At 40.4% G+C, this 22,858-nt stretch overlaps 1 protein-coding gene across 2 annotated transcripts in view; it reads left to right on the top strand.

The window, feature by feature from the left end:
* The first annotated feature begins 16,214 nt into the window (after positions 1 to 16,214).
* Positions 16,215 to 22,858, top strand: part of ofcc1 (orofacial cleft 1 candidate 1) — a 73,776-nt gene continuing 67,132 nt past the window's right edge. Inside the window, exons 1-2 of one of the 2 annotated variants that reach the window (XM_046371487.1) lie at positions 16,215 to 16,262; positions 18,732 to 18,808. In XM_046371487.1, the coding sequence (XP_046227443.1) occupies positions 18,791 to 18,808 (18 nt within the window). In that variant the 5' untranslated portion in view covers positions 16,215 to 16,262; positions 18,732 to 18,790. Of the gene's footprint in view, positions 16,263 to 18,629; positions 18,809 to 22,858 lie in introns of those variants that run through there. The other variant, XM_046371486.1, reaches the window with a different exon arrangement.

Here is a 22,858-nt window from a genome sequence, read left to right as displayed (position 1 = left end):
AGTTAATGGTGCAACTTACAGACTGGTGGGCGGTTGATCAGCCAAATACAGCAGACCAATAGAGAGTTCATCAAATGACTGGATGCTAACTTTAAAATAAACAATCCTGAGGAAAGTGTTTAAAGAATATGCCTGCCAAACTGACAGGAGCACAGCTAATAGTCTAAATGTAAACTGTGAGCTTTTAAGTCTGAAACTGACTTGACAGAAAGATTGGCACAAATCTACAGCTCTTATTAGGATTATTTTGACAGGCAAATATATGACGTTATGGAACATGATAATAAAAAGTGACATTGAGTAATGACAAAAAACATGCAACAAAAAGTCGCTGTGGCAAAGGCTGATGTATCAAATCAGTCCCAACTAAAGTGACACGGAGTTTCCTCAATGCAAAATAAAAATAGAAAGCCGAACAGCATTATAATGAGAAGAAATTGTTTTATTAATGTTTCCCCCTCATCTCTCTTTTTCTTTCCATCGGAGGCATCATGCATTCTCCTCAGCATAGCTCACAGTTCCTCCCTGCTTGCACTCTCTCCTTGGAGGGAAAGTCAAAAGGTTTTTCATTTATCTCAGACCGAAGACGAAGCACAAAACACGAGTCCCCTGAGAGACCCACGAGGAAACTGCGAACACCTTGCCCCAAATATCTGATCTTGGAGGAGCAGAAAATAGCATGCATGTATTTGTTTGCCGGGACGAAGACTTCCCTCACTCCCCACACGCTGTGTTGTCATTGAACATTTTGCCGTGGCGTGTCAGGCATATAAAAATACATTTCGATTTTTATTGGGGAAAAAAAACACGTCTCAAGAACAAAAGATAATTGTATTGATTTGTTGAGCATGTGGAGCAGTTCAGCATGCGTTTGCATTTGCTTGCTATCGGAAATTGCGTCAGCTCCTGTGTGTTGTATTGAGTTCTTACCAATGCTCGGTTTCACTCACAAAATTCACAAGTTGGTTTTTAAACTTTGAGAAGAAGCTTTAAGGTGTAAAATCCCAAAGGTTAAAGATAAACAGTCTTGAACTCATTCAGTTGTTTGGTACATTTGAAGTCAGTTAATCTGCTCTTTCAGTGCCAATACATACTGTGGTTGCATTTGGTCTTTTAATACGAAATAAAATGGCCTTTCATGGTTGCTTTCACTGCAACATTTCATGGCTGCATCTGAACAAAGTCACTGACAACAGTTAATCAGAGTCACTGGGAACCGGTAATGTCAGTTATGGCTGATGGCTCAAAGAAACGTTTCCTCATCTATAGGCAATTACTCTCTCACTCTCCCTGTTGCTGGAAGCTATGCTAAATCAGATAGATTTATGCGTTGATAAAGATGGCTGCTGGACTGTAACAGCATGAATGTCTATAAAAGAACCAAATATTAATAATTCCTTTTATTGTATTCTGTTTGACTCACTGTCCATCAGTCTCATTCTGTCACACACAAATATTTATGTAATAATAATATTAAAGATAGTAGAGAGAGAGAGAAAGAATAAAAATATTCTTAGATTTGGTTACACTTGGCATGTTCATCTGTCTCTGTCATGGTCCGTTTGATAGCAGTACTGCTGATCATATTTCAAACTAGTACTCTTTCTTGTTTATTTTATATTCATCACCTGTATTATGTATGTGCATAATGCATATTTACAAAATTACATGAAATTGCTGTAGTTATCTCTTTTCCTACGGACTGCAGGAAGGAGAAGCTGTTTGAGAGCTAAATGGCATCCACATAAATACTTAAATAAGTTAACCAGGTGCTCGAAAGCCATTGGCTGCATGCCAGAATCAACCTTTAGCTGATCTCCACTCCTTTTTATGCAAGAGGCATAAAAATAAAAAGAAAATAGCTCCAAAAAAAGCAGGAAAGTGAGAAAGTCTCCTGTGTCACTGTCTTTGGCTTTTACCTGGAAGGTAACGTTTGATGCAGCAGCAGCAATGGCAGACTTGTCTCCAGTGAACACAAAGTGCAGGCTACCACCATCTTGTCTCTGTCTTTCTCAGCTTTCCTGACAAAGCCATTACGATCTTTAAGTTTCTTTAATTCAGATGCTTATCCTAAATAGCATTTTTAAGATTTTAGTTTAGTTTAAGATTTGCAGCACGACTTCTTTCCCACCTCGCCATCTGCAACACATTCTACTTTTATCTGCATTTCATTAAAGCTGTTGATGCAGGCTGTAGTGCAACAAGTGTCAGGTGTCTGCAGCCATTAAGTTCCTGCAACAACAAAAATATTTAGACACACATGGTGAGAGAATAATTGTTTAGAGTGGAGTATTGCAAAATCCTCCTCAGGTGCTTTTGGAGCCTCTTTCCAGGGCTGGTGACCTGCAGAGGGAAAAGGGTGCAGGAAGACCGAGGCCTTCAAAGGCAGGTTAGTGGGAGGGATCCAGTGAGCAGCAGATTAGTGCCAACACCCCCCACCCCGCCGCCACACACACACACACACACACAGGAAAACAAGTGCAACCAACGCACATGGGATAAAGATTCACGTAAGGAAAAATAAGTCTTCCTTTCTTCCTCATTCACCCAAAACACACACACACACACACACAGAAAGTTTCAATCTGGTTATCAGCCTCGGTCTCTTGGCTACAGGGCTTGTGGGATAGCCCTGCTTTCTTGGCAGTCATTTCTAACACAAGCTGGAAAAACAGGCTTCGGGTTTGTGTGTGCGTCTGTGCTTCTGACTCATTCTGCATGTGAGCGTGTGCTTTGTTTTTATATGACTGCGAGTGTATTTTTGTGAGCGTGCTTGCATCTCAGGCATGTGCATTTTATGTGGCCTTTTGTTTGTGCGATAACTTGTGTCTGCATGCCTCCGTGTGCATGCACATTTGCCTACAGAGTGGAGGAGGCAAAAAATAGATCTTTGAATAGAGGGAGACGCTGAAAAAAATACATTAGTGGCAAATATATAAGGACATGGCTTCAGCTGGAGGATAAGAAAAGAAAGCTCCCACTCCAACTTGAAATGGATGGTGTGTAAAATATGAATCAACCCCCATTCACTTTTTGTACGTGCAACAAAAGGATTTCAAAATGTTCTCATGCAGGACTTTTCTGCTTTTGCTTAATTTTTAATCAAAGTAGAAAGAAATTTTAGATTTATGTGTGAATGTATAAAAGACAGAATGGCAGAATCTAAATTTTAAAAGTGTTCAATTCTTTAATTTTATTTGGGCTAAATTGCCTCAGGGACCAGAAAAAAATCTTTAACATTTCATATTATGTTACTCAGACTCACTCAGAGATTTCACATCTGAATTATTCTTACTCTGTCTTTCAATATTAGTAGCTTTTATGTATATTTGAGAGGGTGCATTGTATATCAAAATCACACAGAAACGCACAGTTCATTTTGTGCCATCAGACCATGATTACATAATTTATATCATCAGGGTTATGATATAATTTAAAAGAAGTACATCTGTTTACATCTTACGTACATGTTTTCTTAAGAACCCCCACATGCTCGTCTAACTGCTGTTTTTACTGCCCTTCTGTCTGGGCTTTCAGGTCACCTCTTACCTTTAATCACCTCCATCTGTCCATCCACCTCCCTCCATCCATCCATTCTATTTCTACTTCTTCAACCAAAGTAAGAAAGACCAAGTTTTCCTTTCTTTCCTGAGGTTGGCTAATGAAATTACTCAGGCTCTCTGCTGCTGCTCTTTCTGAAACAAAATAGTGTCTGTGTTTGTTCTTTCTGCTTTATTTCCTCATGATTAAGACTTTGTTAGGCAGGATGTTTATCACAAATATGAAGTATTGGTGTTTCTGAACCTTGAACTACTCAGCAGTTCAGATGAAGTGTAAATTCTCAGGTTCACGAAGAAGAAGCCAGGTTTGTGACACATTTATGTGCATCATTGGGTATAAATAATATGCTTAAAGTAGGGAAAGAATGCTATAAAGTGTGAGACTCGAAGGCAGGTGTTGCCGTCACAGGCCTGGGCAGGCTAACAATTTGTGATTCAGATCTTTGATAGAAAGCAAGTTTCCCACTTCAGAATCATTTACAGCTGTTGTGTATGTAACCAAAATAGCTGTTGTTACTTCCTTGTCACTGCTGTTTACTTACTCGCTTTCACTGTTTCTCTACTACGTCAGGCCTCCTCTCTCTCTCTCTCTCTCTCTCTCTCTCTCTTAATCCTCGCTGTCATCGACAGATTCAGATTTAAGCTTCCATTTCATCCTAGAGGCCACTGAAGATGAAACGTAGCTGCTAGTTTTGCTCATAAATGTCTCAGTCAGTGCTGATGTGCCAGGAGCCCTCCTTGACTGGTTGACTGCTGCCTTAGCAACCTCCTTTGCAATACCAACACACACACACACACACACACACACACCCTCCCGTTCTTAGTAACACATTTGCACACATCACTTGTAACCTCTTAATATCTACAGATGATATCATTGGTATGTAGATTTCTAAGGTGGACGAGATCTACAGGTGACAGCTGAGGCTGACTGGCTGCCTCAGCTGGTACCTGTAGATCTTGTAGGTCTCGGAAGAAATCTTGGAACTGAGTCACATTTGGTTTTGCAGTGAAATCAGGAGAGACTTCATCAAAAACATTGAGAATGAACAAATATTTCTTTGAGAAGCAGTAATATTAGGGATGTGAGGAGTCTCTGATGATTACACCCCATTGTAACTGTAGCTGTTTCACGCTGTAGTTCAGTACTTGAAAAATGACATCACTTCCTGTTCCTGTCACAAAAACGTCCTGAACCTAAAACTCCATCACAGCTGAGCCAAGAATGAGATGAAGCTGTAAACAATGAAAAAAGCTGTTAAGTGGATCTTCAATTACGATTATTTTGTTAAAGAACCTCCAACATACAGCACAAGTTAGAGAAGTTTTATTTACTATGAATTATGGTATGTGTTATTATACGTATGTAGTAGTAGCAGTATGTAGTCTGTGTAATTGGGGGCTCTCAATAAACAAAAGACCTCAGTACTTTGGGATCACGGCTGTTGTTGACGTCATCGTTAAACAGCCACCATCCACCATAAGAGCTAATGCTGAACTTTTATTCACGGTATGTGAATAAATGTGTTTCCCACATTCGATGGTGCAGCTCTTGCAGCTTTCACTAAGTGAAGGCATATTTATGAGCCTGTGTGAAATTCTAAACTGCATTCGCTGTCCAACCTCAAATGATTTCGGTGAACTGTGAGCATAAAATTACAGCAAACAGCTCTCCATCGCCTCCCCTTTAATAAAGCAGGTTAGTCTGAAACTCCTTGACTCAAGTTGTTTAATGACCATAGCTAATGCTGCTGTGCTCTGCCCTCTCTTTGTCTTGTCTGTGTAGCCAGCCTAATCGCTGCTGACAGTCAGCTTTGCTCTTTTATTAGCTCTGCGTCGCTTGCAATCAGTGACAGTGAAGTCAGGCAGCAGGAAGGGCTTGTGTGAACTCAACACCCACTTGGCCCTAATGTTTAGGCTTGTGCACACACACACACACACACACACACACACACACACACACACATACATGTATCTCATCTCACATACATCTCACAAACAAACTTGCACTCTTCCTAAGCCATGTCAACAACTCAAAGCAAATGTAAATACTCCCACATTTGCCTACATATATGCCCATAATGTGACAAATGCACAGACAGGCATGCAGGGACAAATTTCTCCATACACACACACACACACACACACACACGCTTTCAAAATAATGAAACAGCTTCAGCTCGGCAGCTACTGGCCTCACTGTATGTGGGTCAGGCCCATGCAAAGCTGTATTGATTTTTTGGCTGTGTGTCTGACTGACTGTGTGCTGCCATGTTAAAAAGGCTGACTGCTAATACGACAGCTAGCAAGCATAACTAAAGGCACACACACACACACACACATACACACTCATTCCCAGACGAGAGGTTCAGCAGTTTGCTAGCCTCTTCTTGTCAGCGCCCCGTGAATTGGCAGACAATGGACTTGTTTGATAAAGAGGAGGTCTGACATTCGAACGTGCAATTTGTGAGCGACGGGGCGGCAGGGAGGGACGGGGGGTGGGAAGGGAAGGTCAGGAATTCGTTCACTCTCTTTAAAGAATGTAGCGTCACCCATATGTCCGTCTGCCCTGGTGCATACTCGATGGAGTGGAAGGGCAGGGGTGGGAGAGTGCTCTCTCCCTTTTTCTCTCCCTCTCTGTTTCCAGTCTATTTTGCAAGGCTGACAAGCTTTCCTCCCCACTCGGGTGCAGAGCAAAAGCTTAATGCTGTTTTGTCTATTGCATTAAACCATGCACTTTAGGACACTATGTAGGCCACCGCAGAGTGAGGCGGCTTTAAAGTCTGTGCCATCCATAGCTGAGGTCAGATCAGTGCGCAGCTCAGTCACAGTGAAATATTTTAAAAGCTGAAATGACACTCGTGTTGAATAGCCAGCATCCATCCTTGTTCGCAGTTAACGTGCTGCACGCTCCATTTAAGTGCTTTTGAATGAGCCCTTATTAATCCCCTTAACTGCAGGTTTGCGCCTCATATTTACCACAGCTGACCTTTTGACCTTAGCCACTGGCTAACATCTAATGTTGAAAATTGGCTAATTTGTGAAATGGCAGAATTTGGGGGTAAAGACCACTTAGAGCTAATGGCTGGCTCATCTGAATATAAGCGCCATGCTCAGGGGAGGGCAAGTACAGGGCAGCAGTGCTACCAGTGTTGGTGAGGTGTATTTGCGAGAATTGCCCATCTCAAAGAAGCCAGAAAATTCTCTCGCCAACATCAATCTGAATCGCTAAGACTTTCACTGCCTCCATTATCTTGCCATTCGTTATCCTTGTGTGCTGTAGGCTTTTTCTCAATTACAGCCATTTATGGTTTCTGGAGTAATTACATCAAACTCGAGTCAGTTACCTGTAAGGTGTGTTCTACTGTAAATTAATTTGGAAGTTTCTGTCTTACTTCCTTTTCATTTGGTAGTAATGGGCTGTACTTGTTCTTATGTGAGACAACCAGAGGGCTGAATGAATTGTGAAGCAGGAAACTGACCTCATGAGGGAGGGAGACAGAATTTCGAGATTTCAGAGCAATTTCCATTAAGGCCGGGAGACAGAACATGATATGTGACAAACGACGCCAGGATAGCATATTGCGCCAGGCTGGCACATGCAGGAAATCTTACTAATCGATTAGAGCTTATTGTCTCTCAGTCATGTACAAAATAATTCAGCACATCATGAGTGTAATCATTTTGTTGTATGTCATTAATTGAGAAATTATATTTTAAATTTTACTTCTGGTTCATAAATTGCATACAGTGAATTTGTGAGACTGGATTAATCCAGACAGGGTGAGCATGTAAAAATGTTTTTCTGTTGTTGTTGTCTGTTGTTCTGCAATGAACAGCAGAGATCCTGAAGTGTATGAACGCCTCATCATGTGAAACTGTCTTATAAAGCATTTAAAAAATGCCCTTAAGGAGTTGCTGCCCATTAATGTTTTTTTATTTAACTTTTGAACTTAATCACATTAGTTATAGTTAGAAAACACACAAATAGTTAAAATACTTTTTCCTGCACATTTTCTATAAAATTACAAAAGACACGTGTGTGACACCAGCAGTACCTGAGAAAGCTCATTTATTCCTACCTTCGTCCCTCTCTTCTCACTATAATTTGAGTACTGAATGTATTGCTATCTCTGTTACCTTCAGCATATTTAGCCAGCCCTTCATTTGTGCTCGTCTTTAAGGCTAACAGCTTATTCAGCCTGTTTATGGATGGCCCCTCAGAGCTAAATTAATAGAAGAGGCTTTGGGGACCAGAGAGGAAAGTCATAAGCAAGACTGTAATGCTCATTTGCAACGTAGAGGCTAATTACCAATTTGCCACTCTCCAATCTTGTTTCATAATACGTTCACGGCTCAACTTCTTTTGTGTTTTGGTGCCTGCGAGCAATATATGACTTTTATACAACAGAGGATGCCTTTCTTCTGTCTTCTTTATAACTTCATGTGCTGGAGATATTGAGCTCTTAGACTTGGCCCACACAGGCTCCCCATCTACAGTGGATCATGAGAAAACGGTGCTGTGATTGCCTTCAGCTTTGACTGCATTCTCTTTGGCTGCAATTTGTGTCTCGCGGAGAAACAGAGCGAGAGAGTGAGGGAGATGACAAAAACACTGGAGGAAAAGCGCTCAGTTGAACACCAGTCAATACTCCAAGTTACTCTACAATGATAAAGCTGCTTTTATTTCCCCGATTCCAACATGTAGTGGCAGAAACTCGTCACACAGTCAGCTAAACACAACTCTGTGTGGACCAAACTGTGAATTGTGTTTCATTGCTCCCACTCAAAATGCATTCAGTGACCACATTTTCACAAAGCCGTGAACTCTTCTCTCATTCATGCTCAGCCACCTGCAACACACTGCACACTTGCAGCACATTTTTCAGATGCGGTTTTCAGACACATTCAAAACAGAATGATGGCCAATTCCATCCATTTCTGCAGTAACTATATTTATATATACCCAAAAAAATCTTACATTTACAATGAAATGACAAATAATTTGTCCAAACACAGCTGTCCTGTTTGTAGTTGTTCGAGAAGGACAACGGGAACCCTCGCAGTGCTGTTCAGTTTGACTCATTCTGCCACACGTTGTTGATGTTTTTGTTGTTATTGTTGCTGCTGGAATCTCAGTACTTTGCTTTTGTTTCAGTTTTACATTTTTCACAATTACAATGACGTAGAAAGAAAGATACTTAAGCAAATTGCTGCATTTCTGAATCATTCTTATTATATATTTAGCACAGACCAAATGTGTTATTATGTGATGAAATACTAATTTATGTGGAAAATCATCAAACTTCAAAGGTTTGATGATTTTCCTCTTAGTTTACCTCTTAGTTCTCAAGACCCTGAAATGACAGACAGACACAGAATCTGATATATCAATGTGCTTTAATTTAGACTACATAAACAAATCAGCTGGGAAATTTACTGTACAATCCAGCCAACTAATATTGTGTCAATTCCTAACATGAAGAGTCTGATCACTGAGGAATGTTGAGCTGAAATGTGGAATAAGATGCAAGCAATTAAAGAATTAGCAAGCCTGAGCTCCACTGACACCACGCATCAACCGCATTTACACTGACTTCTGCCTTTTATGTGCTTTTCATCTCTGGTTAAACAGCATGTGCACAGTAACTAATGCTGCTCATCTCACAGCAAACAGACTGTATGTAGGCTATAGCAACAAAGTCTCAGGATTATCTGGCTTTAAGAACGGCATTCTTTAAAATCCAGCTGGCAAGAGTTTGTGTGTGAACCTTTAGAACTCCATGTTCATGCAGAAGTATGAGAATCTCTTAAAATCTCACAATGAGAATAGATAGTCAGTCATATGGTTAAGTGCAGTATACATCCAGCTAGGATTATGGTATGTAACTTAATGTTGTTTTGTTCTGTACACTCTCTCTGTCTATGACATGACCACATTCCCTGAAGTGGGAAGTACTTAGCCGGCATAGAAATGAGTGTGAATAAAGTTCGTGTAATGGGGACCTTCCTTACCGAAACAGATTTATGTGTAAGCTTTGAAAATCCTTGTGAGGGTGAAGAAAATGACCACAGCCTCCAAATAACAAAGAGCAGTGTGTCACAGGTATGTAACTTTATTCTCGTGTTCTTGTCTAAAAAAAACCAATAATTGTAAATCAAGGACAAACACGGATGAATCCTGCAAAACAGAGGGACCTTCTTTAAATGTGCTGCAGAAGGTTACATGTCAAAGCGTAGTGTGTATTGTGCGTTTTACTTGAAAATGAAATTAGATTGCACAGATATGAAATTAAAATTGATAATATCTAGAGGGTCATATAAGGAGGAAAACAGACAAATACAGTCTTACCTCAGTTAACTTCTACCTCTAAATGTGTCCTTGCTTTGCCTGTGCGTTAATATGTCAGTGCACACACAGTAGTAAACTAGTGTTGAATCATTAACTGTAGGAAATAGATCATTAAAAGTTCAAAAGAGATCTGGGTTAAACTCACAGAGTGAACATTATACCCTTTAAAAACTTAAAAGGCAGGAGGCAGAGGACACACGGTCTATGAATAGTCCAGTGAGCTTGCCCTTAGGGTCAGCCTTGCATGTCCACTGGAGACAAGCAGAGTGGAGTTGGTCACTGAGGACATTTACATTTCAAACATTCTCTGAGACATTTAGACAGACGTGTTGGTTAGTTAGTGACCTGGGAGATCAGGGTTGATCTCATTTCAAACAATCAGCTGCTGCTGCTGCAGCAGGAGTCCAACCTGGACAAACTATTTCCTGCTCTGTTACTTCAAACGGGCTCACATCCTCCTGAGTCATCAGTAAATTTCTGCGCTGTAAACAAGCTTATAAAGCTTTCCCGGCGTGTTCCGAGTTTAGTCTTTAGTTTTAAATATTTTTGGAAGTAAACACATTTGCTTGAAAGATTTTGAAACTCTAAATCTTTGTTGGACAAACCCACAGTAGAAAATCGTACGTAAAAACAGTCTTACGTAAAAGTACAACTGTTTCACCCACGATGCTCCTGCCCTGTTCCAGAAGGAAAATTCCCATTAATAATAATTTTAAAACAGATTCCCCATTTATGTGACTGACAATTGGAGCATTTCTAGAGCTTTTTAAATAAACTGTGTTAACTAAAATCTGCTTCTTTGATACAAAGCTGAAGGTACAAGCCTGTTTATACTGACAACACTCTAAATACTGTCAGGTTTGAGAAACTAGTTCTGCAACTCCTACCAGCTGCTACTTGTAGTATCATTACAACACTTGCAGGGAATTCACACTGTTAAGTAGTTAGGGGTGTCTGTGTTCACTCTGCACATAACAGGCCCAAAACAAAAAGATGGGCCGAGCTGCAAACGAACTGGATTCAGTTGGCTGGCCAAACCTGGCCTCCAACTCTAAACTTCTTGATTAAAACCCTTAATATTAACACATTTTAAAAATATTCTTCCTATAATGTGATCAGTTATATCTTCTAAATGTATATCAGAGCTGGAAAAACATCTCACATCCACGGTGCTTGCACGTCTGAGGCACTTTTGTCATGTTTTAACAGTCCAAATAAGATGATAATCCTTTAGTAGTAAAAGATTTAGCAAAAAACAAACAAACAAACAAACAAAAAACAGAATAAAACTTAACTGATGAGATCAAGCAACCGTAACCCATTCAGCATCACCCAGCTGTGTGCCGTGCAGGTTATCGGCGTGTGGTTTCAGCAGCAGAGACTCAAACTCGTCTGTCCACTCCTGTAAAGCAGCTCTTAATGTCCATCCTATACATACCAGCCTTTGGCACCACTGAGACACCACCGCCTGTGGCCACTTGATCTTTAGAGGGGATCACAAGACCTTCTGTGAGATGACATCATCACATCTCAGCACGAATGACAAAGAAAGATAGAAAGAAAGAAAGAAACCATATTTATAGCACAAAGTTTCATTCTGACAATTGTCTAATTTCCTCGAGCGTTTTGTGCGTGAGCTCGCAGTCGGCGTGCTCATCAAAGGGCAGCTTCAGTGCCTGTCATAAGGCGCATAATAAATCCTTGTCATGGAGGAGTCAGTCACACGCAAGATGCCCCTTGTTGGTCAGCGAGATGTTCCTCAAACACTCCCCCCTTGCTCTCAGTGTCTCTGAGATCATGCCCTAATGATGACCCTAGGCCCACTTTTAATCACTCTTTGCATTGCCCTTTTATCAATTATTCCGCTCCTCTGCACCATTTTAACTCGAGAAGCATGAGATGGGTTCCTGTGATTGTTAACTGCCTTATAGACACAATCTTTTGGGGCCACGTCACAAGATTTGATGCACTCAAAGGAAACAATGGAAATCTGACTTCTCTATGTATTACTTATGCTGTATCATGCAAAGCAAGCCTACTTTGCTGCAGAGTTTTGACTGAATTAAGTGAAAAAAAAAAAGTCTGCATGAACTCTGTGGTCAAAGAGAAAGCAAAGTAAGTATGATAGGAGTGAAAAAATGACGCACTGATTTGAAACCAGAATCCAGTAGTTTCTACATGCTGTGTCCTGTTTCACTCTGTTGCTTGTGTAAATAGAAGCCAAACATCTGACGTTGTTATCTGCGATGGTTTTGATGATGGCTTCATTGCGTAACAAAGTTTGTAATTTTGAAAAGCGCAACAGATTTTGTTGAGCAGGTGCGCTGATGAAGGAAATGGATAAAGATGGCTTGTGACTTTAAGAACTATTTGACCTTCGCCCTTTTGAAATTGAATTTTAAAATTTTACACACACTCACATGAACATGAACTCTGAGATTTCTATGCTCTGGTGTAGGAAATGGGTTTCCGGTGGCGCAGCAACACATTTACATTTGACTAATCTACATGTGAATAATAATGCAGCCTTCAAGGTTTATGTTTTTTCCCCCTTCACAGTCCATGTGATTATTAATGGCCTCATCTTTCTTGCTGCTTTAAATACAGGATGAAATATTTTGGCATGTTTGTGGCAGAGAGAGAGAAGGCGGTCCAGGTCAACTAAACATATGTTTTAATTAAACATTTGATTGTGAATTAGAGGTAGCTGTACAGCCCACTGGCCTTTCTCTTCAGCTCAGCATCAACATGAGTCAAAAAGTCTGCTATTGCCCCTTTAAGTCACATGTGTATCTATTTAGGGAAAATCTTTACAGAGATAAATTATTTTTGAGCAATGAGGGATGAATCTCCCGTGTTTTCTTTGACCTTGTGAGCAAACTACAAAAAGTGGAGCAATCGATCAATACCCTCTGAAGATACTGCAATATTGTATTTTGGAATGAACAGTGAAAGAAAAAAAAAATAGAAGTCAAGCCAGATGAACAGCTGTATTGAGATAAAGCGTCACCCCATATGCTGAGGGAAAACAATCTCTGCACATTATGGAGAGCGAAGATGAAAAAAAAATACACTTAATCAACTAACATTGATATTACTTCTGGCAATTAGGAGCATGCTGGTAATGATATGAGTTTTCAGCTGTAAATAATTATGCTGCCTGCGGGCCATACTTTAATTCTCGGCTGTATCTATAAACAATAATCAAACCAACAGCAGCAGGCTAAAAGTTGGAGATTTGTGGTTTGCAGAGCAGCGGCTGAGGAGCAGCTTATTGGAGCCCCGTGGTGATGCCAGGAGTCGGGGTCACCTTCAGGTGCTCTCTCATCTGTACAGCAGCGCACTAACACGCAGCTCTATTGATCAGCCCGTGTGCGTCATCACACACACACACACACACGTACACACATGTACACACACATGCAGGTGCACACAAAGCACATAGATGAGCTCACATCTAATAGCATGCACACACACACAAGGTTACATGCATGCATTCACCAGCACTTACACACACTTTTCAGAGGTACTACGACATCACAGAGAAATATGGACATTATGGATTTTTTTTTTTTTTTTGTTGAATAAAAAGCATGTATATCAATCATACACTGTTCAAATATTTATTTAAAATGTTTTCTTATTAAACATATTTCTACTCAGTGCTGGAGAACGTATTAAATACTAACACCACACTGTACAAATAAATAAATATGTAAGTATAATTAGGACTTAAAGTATTAAAAATAAAAGTACGCAGTGCAGTAAAGTATCCTGTTGTACTGTTACATCAGATCTCATCAGCTGATTCTGACTCCTGCTTTAATGTTAAAGCAGGATTTTACTGCTGGAGCTCATTTTGAGTGCAACTACTGATTATTTTCACTCTGCATTCATCTGCTGATTATTTTCTCCATGAATCCACTGATTGTTTGGTTTGTATAAATTCTGAAAATAGTGAGAAATGTGCTCACGATTGTCCAAAATGACTGGAACCATGTGTTTTTACATTAAAATATGTGATTGTCAAAGTATTTGTCAAGCCGTCAGTTGTCAATCAACTGACCGATTAATCGACTGAGTGCACTGGCTGTGTCAGTAAATCCTGTTGGGTAGTTTAAATTAAGGTAAAGGCACATAAATGAAGGGAAATAAAAAGTACAATATTTCAAGCTAAAAGGCAGTGAAATAAAGTGGCAAGTGAAGTACAAGTACCTCAAATTTGTACTTAAGTACAGTATTTGTGTAAATGTACTCACATTCCACCACTGTTTATGTCTCTGGTCCGTGTTATTTAGCAAAACCAAACTGCTTCAAGTTACACATGAACACGTTTACGACAATTTTCTGCTGCTGCAGCTTAAAAACAGAAAAGAAAGGGAAAAAAACACTTATGATGCAAGAGTGAGACTTGACAGCTAACTTTTACTCACTGTCAAACAGGAAGCGGCAGCCTGCTGACTGTATAAGGACTAAGATGAAGTGCATAATTAAGGAAACATATGAAAGCCGGCACTGGGCCTGAGATTAATTAGGTGCGTGTCAATACCCTCATCAATATCCGATTAACTAATGACACATGGCCCAATGAGGGCTATTGATCTCCTCCAAGTCTGCTGTGTTAATAGGTTGAAGCCGACATTCAGTGCGAAAGCTGACAGAAAACTGCGAGGAGAGTTTCACAGCACGCAGGACGTGGGGGCCCCAAACACAGCAACACAGCAATCAGAAACGTCCCCATAAGCAGTCAAATCACATTCGAGAGATGTGGTCTCATGGGATCCCAGTGATTGCTGTGACCACAACTGAACTTATTCAGCTTCGAATTCCCATCCTTTTAGTGATAATTAAAAATGACCCCAAAGGATCCCCTCCTAAAAAGAAAAAAAAAGAGAAGGACTCAATCTAGATTAATGGTGATGGAACGGCCAACATCATAAGTTAGCCCCTTTATGATAATGATTGTAATGATAATAATGAACACTTGGATAAAGGATGAACAATCCCCTGTCCTGGAGTTGAATCCCTATACAGGTTAATTAGGAAAGATAACATCATTAGCCACTCTCATGCCTGCACAGAGAATTAATTGGATAAGATGGAGATTTAGGTCTATATTTAATCGCACAAACGATCAACGACAGCTTAGCCAGGTAATGGGAGGTCCAAATCGGTGGGCATCTTATTTAGATCACATTTAACCAGCTTAATGAGCAAAAGATCCCAGTGGTTGGTAATTTAGGTGCTGTAAATATCCCCTTTGCATGCACTGTATCCATCAAAATGTGCATTAATGATGTGTTACTGTGCCTTGTTAACTCCTGATTGTCTTCAGCGCTGCAGGAGGAGAGACTGTGATGTGGGTCACTCGAACAAACAGAGCAGAGTTCACGGCCCTGATCATAAACTTTACATGAGACCAAACTCCATATTTACAAAACAAATGAGGACTATTTGTTGCTATATGAGCAATCTCTCTTCCTCAGCTGAAAAGGCCACCAATGGCCTGATGGCTTTGCGGTCATAAATAAAGTCTGACTGTTTGTTTTGAGGGAAGCCTTAGCTGGAGTTCACAATCTGCTCTAAAAGGGACATTAGTGCTAACATGTCTGCCGATCCGCTGGGCGTTTTCTACCTATTCTTCACAGCAGCTGTAAAGCCCGCTTGGTGATCTTTGGCAGGAAAATGTGTTTGTCTGCAGCTCCCTCTGAATAATGCATGGGCGGGAACTTTTGTGTGAATTGTCATATACATAATGGATGTTTACAGAGCAGTGCCAGTACTTTACCTTCAGTTTGGGGGAGTTCACTGTAACTGGGACAGAAGGTGATAAAGCATCTCTGACTCTGGCGAATCAATAAGCGAACATGAATTTGAACGAGCGCCATGGCGCACTCCCCATTAATAATGAAACATCGTTTAAAACACAAACAGTGACGCCATCTGGTACACGAGGCTGTCTCACAGATGAAACTTCATCTTGGCACAAGTCAGCAGTTCCGGTTTTGGTAAAGGCATGCGTTAGACTGTCAGATATCGCTCCCTCCCTGAGTTTAAACAACACACAGTTCCCATTTGTATCATTCAGATGCTATTTTTCCTTCTGCTTAACTCGATTTCTAATGCATGTCTAACAGAAACCTGAGATCTAATGTGTTTTACACATTTAAGAGGTGCATAATTTAATTCAGACTTTCTCTTGCACTTCTAGTTTCATGGAGTGAAAGTGAACACGAGGAGGTTACCTGAGACTACAAGTACGTGTGTGTGTGTGTGCGCGTATGTTGTCATCATCTCCTTGACGACTGAGTGTAGCTGACCATGAAGAGGAAGAACCCGGGCCTCCCCAGGTAACGTACTGCTTAATCCTAAACAAATACAACATGCATGTATACTGTTACTAATATAATGTGCTGGTTGTTTGCAGTAGATTTGGTTTGTAATCCAGTAAGCTCAAATTACACAATTTAGTCGAAAGTGCACTTAGAAAGGCATTACCTGTTTGAAATGTACCCGAGGAAGAGCATGTTCATGTACTCATAATATCTAAAAATAAAATGCATGCATGAATCCACTCAGGTGTCAAAAAGTACATTTAGAGTAAACACACATGCAAAATGTTATTGTTAGGTGTGTCAACTCTCTTGAGGGAGGCTGGTCGTTGTCAGACACTAAGAAAAGGCTTCTGTCCTCAAGCAAATAAAATATTCTTTGGTGCACGGTGCCCTGTCCCTCAGTGACTATTGGATTACGTCCCTCATCCACGTTCATGGAAAGGAATAAGAATGTCGAGCGAAGATTTCAGGTCGTACTGTGCCGTGGAAAAGGGAAGTGCCTTGTCTAGTGCAACACAGACCCCACTGTCATTGTGGATTAAGGGTTTGATTGAGCTTAGCTGCCTTAGATGACAGAGGGGATGGTCATTCTCAGGGCAGGAGAGCGACATGGAGAAAAGGGGCAAATATAGAGTCATGTTATTTTAGAGGAACAATGTACAAACTTGATTTCTGTGGTTCTATTGTGGGATTTTAACAGTTTTTTTTGTGTGGGTATTTTTATTGACAGACCTCAAGCCTAATAAAAAGCAACTTCCTCATTTATTATACTTGTTGTTTAATTTATGCAAACCAACCAAAGTTGAACCGAGAAGGTCAGGGCATGTTGCTGGCCTGTTAGAGGACCAAGGAGGCATTTAATAAAGGAGATATTAGACACAATTTTGCATAATTTAGAAAAACACTGGGAAAGAAAGTCATGGTCAGACATGTTTAAAACCTGAGATATGTCTGCTCCGAAATTCAAAACAGCCATCAACTGACAGCAGTTTTGCCGTTCTGCTGTTAAACTCTGACCGGAGCTGCTTATTCCTGGCATGTTGCTGTGATTAAACCAGGGAACAGTGCTGTGGTGTGCGGGTCAAAAAACAAATATATTTACGAGTGAAACCCTGCATAGATAATTTAGCTGCGTGCTGGCTGGTGTCCGAAGTGCACGTTTTCATGGCTGCAAACTTCAGTAAGCGTGTGAGATGAGGAGTCCAGCGTCTGCGTTACACTTTTATTAGATATTACATGTAATATCTTTGACTTTTGACAGGAAGCCTGAACCTCAAGCCGAAAAGTGACTCAGTCATTTATGTGGTTAACAACAGTCCTGGCAGTCTCACTGGTCAGGGAGCCAGTGTTTGGCAGGAGACGTGCAGTTTTAATAGCTTATGTACTTATTTTTTCTCACAGCATCACAATTTTACAGCCTTTATAAAACACTCTCTCTCTCTCTCTCTCTCTCTCACACACACACACACACACACACACACACACACACACACACACACAGCTCTATTAGTAACCCAGAAAAACAGTTGAGCAAATTAAAAGCATCAATGTTAGGGTGTGTTTAATTCAATAGAATACACGTGTAAAGGAAATGCTGCAAAGTACCTCTTTATCTGAAAGTTATCCTTCTTTTGTGTAGCTGGTGATAAGAGCCGATCGACACAAATAGACACAGCTGGAAATAGAGTTTAAGAGTGTTAGTCTCCCCAGTTGTTTACACAATTAGGATTTTTTCTCTTTTCTTTTTTTTGTGCGCTGTGATAAGGTGCATGGATATCCTGTGGTCTCTGCCTAGTTAATGTGTACGGACCGCACACTGGCTCTGCTTTCACTGAGTTATTACGCAGAGTGTAATTTGAAACAATTACAAAAACACTGGCCCACTTGTTACAACACTCATTTTCCCTCACATATACAAACCACAGATTCAATAGCTTTACATGTTTTTCAATCACACCCAGTGGAGCAGTGTTCAGTGTGAAAAAGTATAGCATTTCATCCGAGCTCGCATGGTATGGGATAATCTTTCACATTTTGCCTGGGGTTTGTTTTGCTATTTCAGCAGAAAGTTGTGCAAGCCATGTGAATTACCATAGGAAAAGACGATAAAAATACCAAATGATATTGTATCAGATGTAAATGAATAAACTATCTGAATTATCAGGGCAAATAATTTGTTATCTGTGATAATAAATGGTGTTTATGGTCCTTTATTCTCCAAGATGCATTGCACCGATAAGAGTTTTAAACACACAAACAGGAGGGAGATGGTGTGACTGCTGCACAGTAAGCTATTTAAAGAGCTCCAATAGCATCAACAAACTCTGAATTATAAAGCAAATTTAAAGTTTGGGTTTTGAGTAAATAACAGATTCTGCTCACGTGTGCTTCAGATTTCTGGGAGTCGTAACAACTTTAGATCCAATCATATTTGTTCTGACATGTTTCTCGCCCTTTTTTCCCCCACACATTCTGTTTTTGCAGGCCTTGCGATTGTTCAGGGACCAGGGTCAGCCAGCGATGATCTTTTGCAGTTTGTGGAGATGGACACCTTCAGCAGTGTGAGTACAGTTTCACTTCTGGCCCCTCAGCTGAACACGAGGAGGTCAGGCCTTGTACCTCCATCTCTTTCTGTGAAGGTGCTGGTGCAGTCTGACCATTGACATTTAGCATTCCTCTGCGCTGCCTCTGGGTTCTCAATGGGGGATTGAGGGGTTGCAGAGGCCAGTGCCTGGTTCTCAAGGGTAAAAACAAAAAGGCTCTTGAAAATCCGAAAGCGTTCCCATGATCCTAGGAAAGACCCTGATCCGACCTGTGTTAGATTTCCATTCCAAGGATTAGGGAACACAAAAAGTCCATATTTCTCTGATTTACTTTGCATTTTGCTCTGGATTTTGGACAATGAATTGCAATATTTTCCTTCACTGAAAATATCTGCGTGGTGATTTGGCAGTAATGAGAATTTGTGCAAGTTTGGCTGTTGGGAAGTTTTAGTTTGTTCATAATCATTTGCTATTCATGCTCTTCACTGACATTTCTAAGTCGGAGCAGAAGCTTGTAGTGACATTTTATGGTGGAAAGTTTTCAAAGTCATTTTTCAAGGTTTTTTTCCAGTAACATACATAATCTGTTAGCATCAAAGGAGCACACATGCATAAATAATTGACTAATTCACTTAAAGGGGGCCAGCGTAGATTAATTAAGCTTGACTACTAATTATGTTTTCTGTCTACACCAACTGATGCGGTTGTTGTTTAATATGAAACTGTTTGGTGGGTCACAATTACCGTGCACATATAAGGCTGCTCTATAAATTAGGATGGTTTCACATTTTAAGGGTAGAAACGGCTTTGTGTGCCTTTGAAACTAAATGCTGACCTTATCTTCAGAGATTCAAATAAGGATGCTTTTTAGATGTTTTCATTATACGTATGACATTTTATTAGTTTGGCCGCTTTCATTATGCTGATAGACAAAAAGAGACTTTACAAACATGAAACAAAATGAACTTTTATGTCTTTATTGCTTTAACAAGGCATTCAGCCTCATCTTTATTGTACCTCTCATCAGTTTGTTCCACCTCCTCATGACATACAGTATATTATACATTCTACACACACACACATATATATATATACACATTCAGACGTTTATATTAAGAGGAGATGATTTTATTGACTTTCACATTCATTTACATTCACTGGCAGAATAGCCTGAAAACAAACAAGCCTTTATGGATTTTCAAGCACAAATTAGAACTCAAAGACGAGACAAAGCATGTGCAGGGATCTCTTAAAACTCTTGTCATTTCCAGAAACACTCTTGTCCTTGACTCCCATGTCTAGCGCACAGGGTACTTGTCTGGAAATGGTAGCTTTAAGTGTCTCTGTGAAGCCGAGGTTTTGCTGTCTACGCTCCCCTGGCAAGCAGCGCGCAGGGACAGAGGAAGACAGCTCAAAGCTGGGGCCTTGTTTACAGCTGCGTGGGGAAGAAAACAGGCAGACGTAAATGAGGGTTGACGGTTTCATGAAGCACAATTGGTTGATGTCAGATTCAATGTGACTGGGCTGAACTGGGCGATGATCCGTACAGTATGCAAAATTCACTTTCTAGCTGGTCTGTGCCCACCAGCCCCGAGCAGCAAGCGGTCTTCCCCAAGCCCTCCTAGCTATGCCTTTGAATGCAACAAGAACTGAACAAGGCATTGTTGTGCTCAATTCCTTTTGACAACAATCGCGTTTATAGAAGAAAAAAGAAGAAGTCATGGATGTTTCTTTGTCACCAGTTAGAAATGATTTCTTTTTCTCATGCCGACTGCAAACTAAGCAATTCATGTGCTGCACAGTGAACTGAGGAGAGTGTGATGGCTTATGGGGGTGCACATGGGTGCCTTCAGATGACGAGAGAAAGAACTCAGGAGCTACCACGCTGTGCTGCTGTATACGTATGCTTTAATATACCCAGATTTGTTGGCATGTTTATGTTATGTTTATGTTCCTGCAGAGGGACAGTTTGCACTGCTGCTCCCGCTGATCTCACTGAAGTGGTGCTGAACAGCCAATCCTGTCTCTAAAAAGATCCAGTTGATTTCATGAATCTCTGTGATCCTTTCTTTGTTTTCTGTTTTTTTTCCCCCTCTGGATTGAATTGTTGTTTATCGTTTTAGAAATGCAACATCTGCATGTTGCGTCCGGTTATGGCACATTAAACAACAGTGCTTGTATTACAAGGAGCATGCTGTCAGTGTCAGTGGGGTCTCGGGAGTGAGATGAGAACCAGGCTTCTTTCTCAGCTCTCGAGACAGAGAGGCTCACATGGTGCTGTGTGGATTAGATTTTTAGTGACAATGACCCAAAGCTGTAGGCCTGGGGTGTATGCACTGTACTCCTTCTGTGTACTTTCCCTTGTGTCTTTACTGTTTTCTTCACTGCAACTGAACTTAAGGCAAGAATACATTCATAGTGATCAGAGGACTTAATGACATTTGCAGGACATGGAGCTAATTTACTTTGCAGAGTGAGAAACTTGTTGGAAATGAGACCGAAACAAAACTGGGGCCAAAGGACAACTGCTGTAAACTGAAATCAAAATTACAGAAAGAAAAGAAGAAAAGGACCATAAAAAGGGAGAGAAACATAAATCTCAAGTAATCTCAAAATTCTAAGTCTGATGTTGCATTGAAGTGATATTCTAGTTTATTCTGTGCAGTAATTACGGTGATAAACAAAATACATTTGTGTAGCCTGAGATAAAACTTAATGTGATTTCTGCTTTGATTTTGTTCTCATCTCTCCAAAGTGCCTTTAGCCCTGAGGGCAACAACAATAATTTGCTACATAAAGAGGGTTATCCTCCTTCATTATTCTAATATGATGATTAATTACTTTAGCAAGAAAACACATCAATTGAAACAATAACTTTCACACTGTGTCTTGTTAAACGACTGAAGCACAATCTCACAGTCAAGTCGAGTAAAAACAAAATTTACTGTAGAGGTTTATTGTTCTCAATTTATTCATTAAGCTCTTTGGAGTAGCCTGTCAGGTTCCAATAACGATCAAAATTTTAATACCATGTAATGAATGCAAATGTCGTGTAGCTTATTTAAAGTGCTGCTGTGGTTGGTTTACAACTTAATATTGTTAAACTGGCCTGATGTAATACAAAGCAAATGGTGATTGTGCGCAATTCCTTTTTTTCATCCCTAAAAGTGCCTGATTAATTTTTCCATAGTTATTTCAGGGAGTTTCTCAATTTGCATATGCACCCAAACAATATTTGTCTGGCGGAAAGGTGTGTAAAAGCATCTGATGGAACGGAAATAAGACAATAAAAGAAAAGACGAGGAGACAATCACCAGTGATGTGGAGTTCGCCAGGCTCCCACTCCCCAGCATGCGGAACTCAGAAGAACTGATTGGTACCCAGTCGAAAAGAAAATGGTTTTTAAATAAGTTACAATTAGATAAGCATTAATCTCAGTGGTATAAATGAATGTCTTGCTGTAGGGCTTGTTGAATGTAAAAACAGATTTACAAAAACTCCTCTTACCAGATTGGTCTGGAAGTAGTCCTTCTCTGTTTTAATTGCTCTGTCATTTAGAGTTGAAACAAGCCCCCACCCCACCCGCGACTCATTCTGCCCCTTGATTTTGCTTTTGAAATTAAATATTGTATACAAATACATGCTGTTCATGGGCATGCGAACAGTTCATCATTGAAATCTGCATAAAATTATGCTTAAAGAGCTCCATACGCTTTGAGCTCTTTTCTATGGCGCATCCTTATGTAAACATATCCATAACGAAAACAACTGCTCATCCCTTTTACCTCAGCTCTCGCATTGTTCTGCTTGTCCGCAGAAACGAGAGAAACGCAGGACTGCAGTTGGTTCCACATAACTCTTGATTTCAAAGGATCCCATGCTTGCTTTTATTCATCCCTCCTTTTTCTTTCCATGCCATGTAGACCACCTACCACACAGGAGTTTGCAGACAGATGAATAGATCACATTTATTAAATAGAAAAACACAAGAAAGCTGGCGCTGCGTTATTCGAGGACTGTTTCTCTCTCTCTCTCTCTCTCCCTCCTTTTGAGATTTTCTAGGCTGAG

This window comes from Scatophagus argus, chromosome 18 (genome assembly GCF_020382885.2).
Source record: "Scatophagus argus isolate fScaArg1 chromosome 18, fScaArg1.pri, whole genome shotgun sequence".
NCBI classification, from domain to species: Eukaryota; Metazoa; Chordata; class Actinopteri; family Scatophagidae; genus Scatophagus; species Scatophagus argus.
Note: the sequence above shows the minus strand (reverse complement) of the source record. Positions and strands in the feature narration are given on the sequence as shown.